Here is a 10108-nt window from a genome sequence, read left to right on the forward strand (position 1 = left end):
AATCATTTTTACCTTTACATTAGAGCGACGGTTTGCTTCATGCATGCAGCTGAGAGATGAAACAGTAGTTTGCGTACAGCGTTTGGAAGTTTTGAGCCGCCATTTAGTCTGTATTTAACAGTGCGATGAGGCTTGCTGCGCCAAGTCTGAAGCAATCAATCACAGAACACGAGAGAGGCTGTGCTTTTATTATTTTCATTTAGCATATTAATAATGAAATTAAACAATTATAGGATAATATTTAAATTATTTTTAAGATATCTCGCGGCCCCCCTGGAGGATCACTGAGGCCCCCTAGTGGGTCGCGACCCCCCGGTTGGGAACCGCTGATCTACTGATAGTAGGCTTTGTTGCAAGAAGGCCCCTCTTAGGGGGACCAAAGCAAACAAATAATTGCTCTGACTTTCGCCACTGGACTGCTCGCACTGGACACATACAGTTATACTTCCGATGGTCGCTCTTCACGAATGGAGGGGGGTAAAAGGCCTGTAGGATGACTGGCTGTGGTACTGCTGTTGGGACCTTCGGTACATACCCGTCTCTAGGGTAGAGGAACGCTTTGGCCAAACCGGGCGCAAAGTCGATATAGGAAAGGGCCACTGAAAGGGCCTGAAGGTCTCCTACTCTCCTCAGAGAAGTAAGAGCCAACAGCAATGCCGTCTTAATTGTAAGGAAGCGATCTGAAATCTCCTCTATAGGCTCAAACGGGGGCCGAGAGAGGGCTTCGAGCACCACAGCGAGGTCCCACGAGGGGATTCTAGGTGTCACCCGAGGCCACGTACACCCTCAGGGTGGAGTGGGCTAACCCTGTGGAAAAGCGATACTGCAAGAACTCCAGCACTGTACCAACCGGGCAGTGAACTGGGTCAGCATGTCGCTCTCTACACCACGAGGTGAAAACATTCCATTTAAGGCCATAAAGTTTCCTTGTAGAGGGAGCTCTAGAGTGAAGGATGTCTCAACAACCTCGGTTGAGAGACCATCATCTATGAGATGTGCCCCCTCAGGGGCCACACCCATAATTTCCACTTCTCGGGGTGGGGGTGGCAAATTGCGCCCCCGGCCTGAGAAAGGAGATCCCTCCTGATCAGAATCTCCCACGGAGAGCCGTCGAGGAGGGAAATGATGTCCGAGAACCATACTCGGGCCGGCCAGTATGGGGCTACTAGTAGTAGGTTGACTCCGTACCGGCAAACTCTTTCTAGAACTCCTGGGAGCAGAGCGATCGGGGGAAAGGCGTACAGACGAAGCCTTGGCCACGTCTGTACCATGGCGTCCAGTCCAAGAGGAGCTGGAGGAACTAGAGAGTACCAGAGTGGACATTGCGATGTCTCTTGAGTCGCAAAGAGGTCCACCTGAGCCTGGCCAAATACTCTCCATATCTGCTTCACCACCTCTGGGTGAAGCATCCATTCCCCGGGCCTCGGCCCCTGTCTCGACAGGATGTCTGCCCCCACATTGAGATATCCAGGGATATGAACTGCACTCAGAGAGAGGAGTTTCCCTTGGGACCACAGGAGGATATGGTACGCCAGCTTGTACAAGGGGCGTGAATGCAGACCCCCCTGGTGGTTGATATAGTATACCACTGCTGTGTTGTCGGTGCAGACCAACACATGGTGGTTTCTCAGGTCTGGAAGGAAGTGCCTCAGGGCCTTGAAAACCGCCAACATCTCCAGGCAATTTATGTGCCACGAGAGGTGATGACCGGTCCACAGGCCGGAGGCCGAGCAGCCACTCATGACCGCTCCCCACCCGGTGAGGGAAGCATCTGTCGCTAGCGTGACGCGGCGACACGGAGCTCCCAGAACCGGGCCCTAAGATAGAAACCAAGGTTTCGTCCACATGTTCAAGGCACGTAGGCATCGCCGCGTGACCTTGATCTTGCGGAACGGATTTCCCCTCGGGGAGAATCCCTTGGTCTTGAGCCACCACTGCAGCGGCCTCATGTACAGCAGGCCAAAAGGTATTACGTTGGCTGCCACTGCCATGAGACCTAACAGCACTTGAAACTGTTTTACAGTGAGTGACAGGCCTAGCTTGACCGCATTTACTGCAGTAAGGATCGACTCGATCCGAGCAGGTGACATTCGTGCCTGCATCGTGGTCGAATCCCAGATTACACCTAGATAAGTGGTTCTCTGTAGTGGAGATAGCACACTCTTCTTGGCGTTGAGTCTCAACCCCAGCTCTTTCATGTGAGCGAGAACAACACCTCGATGTTGAACCGCTAACTGTTCTGAACTGGCTAGGATCAGCCAGTCGTCTATATAATTGAGTATGCGAATGCCCTGGAGTCGCAGAGGAGCCAGCGCAGCATCCACACACTTCGTGAAAGTTCGGGGAGAGAGTGCTAGGCCGAAAGGAAGAACTCTGTATTGGTAAGCTTCGCCCCTGAAAGCGAACCTGAGAAACTTCCTGTGCTGAGGAAGGATGGAGACGTGGAAGTACGCATCTTTTAGATCTATCGTGACAAACCAGTCCTCGGACCTGATTTGAGACACGACATGCTTGACTGTTAACATTCTGAACTTCAGTTTTCTGACTGAACGGTTCAACTGTCTGAGATCTAAGATGGGCCGCAGCCCTCCATCCTTCTTGGGAACAATGAAGTACCGGCTGTAGAACCCGGATTCTCTGAGCTGAGGAGGGACCACCTCGATGGCCTCCTTCCTCAGGAGAGAATTTACTTCTTGTTCCATTACCAGACCCTGCTCGGGGCCTACCATAGTAGGAAACACCCCGTTGAAAGGCGGCGGCGAGGCGCCGAATTGGATTTGATACCCTTTTTCTACAGTACGCAGGACCCATGTAGACACATTCGGCAGTAGTTTCCACGCTGCCAGAAAGTGTACTAAGGGAACCAGCCTCTCGAGACTGGTTTCTGGTGAGGTTTGAGGAATTAATTCGGTGGCCTGTAACAGCTGGCTGGCAGGCGACATCTGAATTAACTGCTCTGAGGACCCCCGTAGGGGTAACAAAATTACTGGCTCCGCTACGTTGCCGGGCGGAACAACCAGCAGAGGTTTGCGGGAGACTGCCGCGCCCTGAAACTCTGGCAGGGTTAGCTGACTGGTCTCCTGAGGGCCCCGAGGAAGAATGGGCACCATATGATGTGGTGGACCCCATTTTCCCCCGAGAGGGGCTGTCCTCAACGGCCCTGAGCCACAACCGTCAGGGCCGTTTAGCCGAGGACTTCTTTGACTGCAGCACGACCCTCAGGTCAGTCCCTCGTCTTAGAAGCCCCCGACTTAGAACATTGCTGACCCCGCCCCCTTGATCTGTCAGGAGGGGTGCGGGTAGCAACGCTCGCTTTTTGCGCCTCGCGGCGTGAGGAACTGGTACGTGTTTGGGGCTGCTCCCGTCTAGCAGCCCCAGAAGAATAGACACGGCGAGGGAGGTATTGTTGGAAAGCAGCTGCTTGTCTGCGAGCCTCCTGATATCTGTTGACGACCGCATCGACCGAGTCGCCAAACAGACCAGGAGACTGCAGCGGGGCGTCCAGCAGAAGGGCCCTGTCTTTCTCCTTCATGTCAGACAGGGACAACCATAAGTGTCTCTCTGCGACCACCAGGGCTGCCATAGACCGCCCAACAGCACGGGGGGTCTCCTTGGTGGCGCGGAGAGCCAGATCTGCTGTATGCCTCAGCTCAGAAACATTCACCTCCCTGCCGTCATCTAAATCTTTTAGCAGGTCAGCCTGGTATGCCTGCAAAACGGACATTGTATGCAGACATGAACCAGCCTGACCCGCTGCCACGTACCCCTTGCCCAACAAGCTTGATGTAACTTTAAGTGGCTTGGTGGGCAAGGATGGAGCCTTCAAAGATGATGCCGCGGCGGGCGACAGATAGCTCGCAAGCGTCTGTTCTACCCTCGGCATCATCTTGTAGCCGTGTTCCTCCACCCCTCCCACGTTACCGTAGTAACCGGAGGAGGGGGTGAAAACACGAGCTGAAAATGATTTCTCCCATGATCTCGACAGCTCACTGTGGAGATCAGGGAAAAACGGAAGGCTCCGCCCTGGAGGTGGTCTGTGTGTCCGCAGAAAGCGCTCATCTAATTTGCTTTTCTGTGGCTCATGAGTTTGCTCGGCGGGCCAGTTGATGTTAAACCTGGCCACCGCACGAGTTACCACCTCCAGGAGCTGCGGGGATTTAGCAAGCGGTTGGGGGATGTCAACACTCTCTACATCAACCTCCTCGGAGGAAGATAAGAGAAGTGCTGACTCCTCCTCCCGGGGGGAAGAAACCGCAGCGCGGGCTTCCGCATCCAGGAGGAGGTCAACCGATCCGCTAGGTGAGGAAGGAGATAGGGGATCACCCGTCTCCATTCCCTCTAGCAGATCGAGCTGCGAACCCCACGAGTGCAGCTGCCGCTCCGCCTCGGTGGAAGCGGGGCCAGACCCGCGAGGAACGCTGGTGAAGGCTCCCTCCTCGAAGAGAGCCCGGGAACAGAGCAGCCGCAGTGGAAGTAGCCCCCTCGAGGGCTGACTGAGCATGCAAAACAAACAAGAATGTAACATTACGCCAGAGTCCTGAGGTGACAGAGGGGTGACGACCGACCAGGGCGGAGCCGAAAAGACGAGGGAGCCCGGTGGAGCTGGTGGACCGACGGGCGACGTTGTAGCTGAGGGCGCTGAGAGCCTTGGTGGAGCCGCAGGGTCGGAGGGCCGAGGCGGAGTTCTGGACTCTGAGGCTGGAGGCGGAAAAGAGGGATCCTCCAGCCGAGACGCCGATGTAAGCTGGCAGCCCCACGGCGAGCCCACTGCACAGGTGGTGGACTGAGGGTGAGCAGGGGGACTGACAGGTGACAGCGGCGATTCTGGAAGGCTGGGCGGAACCAGCGATGACTCTGGATGACTGGACGGAACCAGCAGGGATTCAGGACGGCTGGACGGAACCAGCGGAGATTCAGGACGACTGAACGGAACTGGCGGGGATTCAGGACGACTGAACGGAACCGGCGGGGATTCAGGATGGCTGGACGGAACCAGCAGAGACCAGGCAGATCCAGACTTCGACAGAAGAGGGAGGGTGGGTGGGAAGTCCAGGCTGACAGGTTGGACATGGCAGGTAGGTATTACAGTATGGAAGTCTATTAAGTCACTAGAGTTATCCACTGAAGCTTCGGAAAAGAAGTCTATTAAGTCCCCAGAGTTGTGATCAAGCTCACCCCCAGTGGTGGTGCAGTGGGCAGGGCTCTCTACCGCCCTCTCTTGCTCCACGCAGCACTCCACCGTCGCGGATGTAATGGCCGGCTCTCGCACCTGGTCGGATGTTTTGAGCTTGTCGGCACACCATATTACTGCCGCTCCGGGTTCAGGCTCTCCGTCCGCGGTGATGAATTCAGGCTCAAACCCCGCTTGTCGGGGTGATGGTTGGCTGGGCTCTGGGTCTGGAGTGGGGCTGACATCCTCTTCGACGATGCTGATAGTCCATGACAACCCACAGGACGTCAGCACCCACTCGATGAATTCCGGCAGGCTCTCTTGAGGACCCTCCCCGGATAGCAGTGCCTTGGTGGTGGAATTAAGTCCGATGAGATAAAACTTGCTGAGGCTGCTATCCGGGAAGTGGGAATGTTCTGCCAGGAAGAGAAACTCACGTGTGTGGTCCTCAAGAGAGCGTTCCCCTTGCCTCAGGAGGATGAGGAGAACAGTAGGGTCCATGGGGAGAAAATCAAAAAACGGGAAAATAAATGCAGGGAAAGGTGCCGGAATAAACTGTTTAGGTCTGTCTTTCTGTAACGAGTTGACATGCTGGACGAACGAGACGAGATACAGGATACAATAACAAAGATATTTAATATAAATGTGTATAACATCATCATCCTCATCTGGACATTACTCTGCTGTATACAAGGTACATAATGCGAGTTTGGATAAAGAAGTATGAATAATGAAGTAGGCTAACATATACTGTATATTATAATATGGAACCAAATGTTTGTATTTGCTTTGATGTACAAACATGAATCCTATACATTTCTCTCTCAGGCTCCAGTGGACAGATCACCGTTACTCAAACTCCTGCAGTTCAAACAACTGAACTAGGAAAGACTGTTGTGATGAGATGCACCGCCAGCACTCCTTTAACAGGCTGCAACACACCATGTCTGTCCTGGTACTTACAGAAACCTGGAGAAGCTCCTAAACTCCTCATTTATAGAGTTAACAGCCTCCAGTCAGGAACTCCATCTAGATTCAGTGGCAGTGGATCTGGCAGTGATTTCACTCTGACCATCAGAGGAGTCCAGACTGAAGATACAGGAGATTATTACTGTCAGAGTGTACACTATCCAAACAGTCAATATGTGTTCACACAGTGATAAAGAGTCGTACAAAAACCTCCGTCAGTCAGAGTCACAGTGACTGCACTGATACAGCTAAGAGATACTGCAGCTGCTGATGAGAGGATGACAAACACCACAATGAATCAAGAGTATTACATATTTCAACATTTATTTACTATTCATTTATAAAATAATAAAGTTGTGAAGCATCAGGCAGAGAGGCAAACAACAGAATAACAGTAAAAGTTCAGGTGAATGTAATGATTGGTGGTTTAGTTGAGAAGTAGCAGAAGGAGTGACAATACCAAATAAATATAATATAATCATACTGTATTTCACTTACTAGATTTCACTCTGTCTATGTTTTAAAAAAAAAAGTTTTGGTGCTTGTTCATGCAAAACATTCTGCCACAATATTAGCTGTAACCATTTTCCAAGGTTCCACTTTTCTTTAAAATTGTGGGATGTTTGGATTTGACTGGAGGTTATTAAAATCGTCAGTACGAATATTTTTATAAGAGACTCACTGATCAAGTCTCACCAGTAACTTATTGTCTGGCTAATCTGATTCTTTTTTACTGTTATTCACACACAATTTCTACATGGATGGATGTACTACATTTAATATTGTCCATCAATATTGATGAATTAGAGCAAACCTCATCTCTCCATAATCAAGAGTGTAGATATTGAACATCTTCAGCCATGGCTCAGCTCAGTGCTGCTGATCTTTGTGGGAAATCTCTCAACAGTGTTTGCCCTTTAAAAATAAATAAATAAATAAAATAAAATAGAAATGTACATTTTGTAAAACCTTGTTCGGGTCAGTATGTTTGAAATACCTATTTGATGTATTTTAAATAATCATTAAGAATCCATTTTCAATTTCATATTTTTTTTAAAGAAATGCTAGATATTTATTTTTGTATGTTCATACTTTTATGATAACATGTACTTTTTAAATAAAAATCAATTATGAATAAAACAATGTGTGAAATATAAGTATTATTATATGAATAACTTACAAGCTGATTGAGTGGCTCATTTTTAAGTTGAAACAACAAAGCACACATTGTAGAGAGTGTCTGTCTGTTTTCAAATAGCTCACATTTCCAAAGAGAGACACTTTGCATGAGAGTGTTTATAGTGCTGTGAGTTTAACACTTCATGACTGACAGCAGAACAGAACACAATCTTCATCATCACACAAGACAAAACAACAACAATAAACAACATCCTCATCCTCATCTGGACCATTGCAGCTTTTATTCAAGGTGGGATATTACGTTTTGATATGAATAATAGGCTATTGTTGTTTTTTACCATGTTAATAAACCAGTATTCTGCTATAAAAGTGATTTTCAGACTGACTTTATGTTCTCTTCTTCAGAATGCAGAGGCATCACTCTGACCCAACCTGAAGTTAAAACTGTCCAACAGGGTCAAACAGCTACAATAGAGTGTCATATAGATGTAGGGATATATGGTGACAACTTAGCCTGGTATCAGCAGAAACCTGGACAAGCTCCTAAACTCCTCATTTATGCCATAAACAGCCTCCAGTCAGGAACTCAATCTAGATTCAGTGGCAGTGGAACAGTGAATACTGGAAAAGATTTCACTCTGACCATCAGTGGAGTCCAGACTGAAGATACAGGAGATTATTACTGTCAAAGTTTCCACTATCCAAACAGTAAATATGTCTTCACACAGTGATAAAGAGTCGTACAAAAACCTCCCTCAGTCAGAGTCACAGTGACTGCACTGATACAGCTGAGAGATACTGCAGCTGCTGATTTGTGAGTCTCTGTTTGGATCTTATCTTAGATGTGTTTTTCTCACACAACTTCACCATGAATGATATTTGATTCATCACTTAAAATGTTCCACCACAAAGTAATATGCTAACAATTTACAAATATGTCATAAGTTATCTTAAAAAATACACTGTAACAAGATTACTGTGAAATTTACAGCAACTTGCTGGCAGCAATTGGCAAGTAAGTTGCTGTAATATATTCCACAGTATGCTGACTGTAAGTTTAATCACATTAATTTACTGTACTACTGTAATTTGTATACAGGGAATATCACAGTACCATAATTGCATTCAGATTAATAGAATGCTCTTTTTGAATGAATTAATTCATGAATAAATAATTTGTTAACAAATAGTAATTAGTATACTGTACTATAATGAACATTACTGCTTTAATTGTGTGTATAAATAAAAATAACATTTATTGACTTTAAATTGTGAAAATACATAAAATAGCATAGCATACAATACATTTCAATTTTGTATTTTTCAGTGTGTAAACATTTTTTTTTTATTTTGCATAAACCTAAAAATGTATAGATTCTACCTATAAAATCTTTAGCTCCAGTACAGGGTATATATCAAACATTACATGATAAACCAGAAAATAGTTTTCATTACTGCCGCTTGTCAGAAAATTTAAAATAACAGCAATATCAATTGATTTTATTTTGAGTTAAGAAGCTAACTTAGCAAAGTGTTTTCAATATATTTTTTTATATCAGTGAAAATAAACAATTAACAAACAATTAACGTTTATACAGTGGTGGCCAAAATGATTAGAACACTAGTATTTTCACCAGCTGAAATCTCACAGAAATTCCACTGGATTATCACAATTAAGGGCATCAATTAATGTTTGGAAATGTAAACTGATATTTCCTACTTACACTGCAGCAAAAGATAGAAATAACTGACTTAAACTCATGTTTAGCTGGTAAAAACACTAGTGTTCTAATCATTTTGGCCACCAATATATATATCATTCTTCAAATATTACAGACATCAATTAAGCTTATATTTTGGTATGTTTTCTTCAAAGCATTTTAAGTAAAACAGCTCTATATGTAACAAGTGCAAACAGATGGATGTCCTGGGGCTGGAGTCTTCTTCCCTGCAGTAAAAAAAAAAAAAAATAAAAAAATGTGGAAGTTTATAAGCAAAAATAACAGCTTAATTTTATTTTAAAATATAGAAAATCAGACAGGGGTCTACATATCATCAAAAATATTTTCAATACACAAATATCAGCAAATATCAAGGAAGGAATTTTATTTCACTATTTACAGGGTATCTGCAGAATTTTTTAAGTATCAATTTATTGGCAATTTATGATCATTTTTAAGAGCTGCACAAGTAAAATAAACACAGTATGGGTGGGGTTGGACAACGTATGGTAACATATTAAGCCATAAAATGACATACAGTTCAGATAAAGGTTTTCACAAAAAACAATTCTTATACAACGGTATTTCAGCCTTTATACCATTAAAAGAGATAAATCAAGTATACAATTGAATATATTTATTTAAAATATAAATGTTACTGTCTTAATTGTTTAGATATTTAGAAGGCACATTAACTTTTCACATTTACAACTCTGTGTTTTCTGCATAAAAACATGGGTCAATAACTAATAATTTGACCATAAACAGCTGAAAAAAAATGTATTGGAAATAAAAATTCATTCTCTCTCACGAGGGGGCGCTTTAGGAGCGATGAAATATTACGGTTTCCCTAGTAACGGCTGTGTACAAAGCAGCACCGCCGTTTTATCAGGCATTATATGTTTAATTTAAGGTTTAGGTTTAAGATTAAATGAAAATGCCATCGACACGATTCTGAGGACAGTCGGTTCCCTTCAGATACATTCATATAAAGACATCCGGGCTGCATTTTGACTTTGAAACATGCAGCGCGCATATTTCATTGCCTTTTTAAGTTTAATCCAGCCCTATCGCGATTCTTGTCTTTTTGTCCCTAACTGTAAAAGAC

General features: G+C 45.6%; 1 gene segment (V, D, J or C); it reads left to right on the plus strand.

The window, feature by feature from the left end:
- The first annotated feature begins 4978 nt into the window (after window positions 1–4978).
- LOC141301466 (Ig kappa chain V region 3547-like) lies at window positions 4979–8010 on the plus strand. The segment is given in 2 exon segments: window positions 4979–5075; window positions 7685–8010. Coding segments are annotated over 2 exon segments (423 nt in total).
- The last annotated feature ends 2098 nt before the right edge of the window (window positions 8011–10108 follow it).

The sequence above is a fragment of the Garra rufa genome, chromosome 25, assembly GCF_049309525.1.
Source record: "Garra rufa chromosome 25, GarRuf1.0, whole genome shotgun sequence".
NCBI classification, from domain to species: Eukaryota; Metazoa; Chordata; class Actinopteri; order Cypriniformes; family Cyprinidae; genus Garra; species Garra rufa.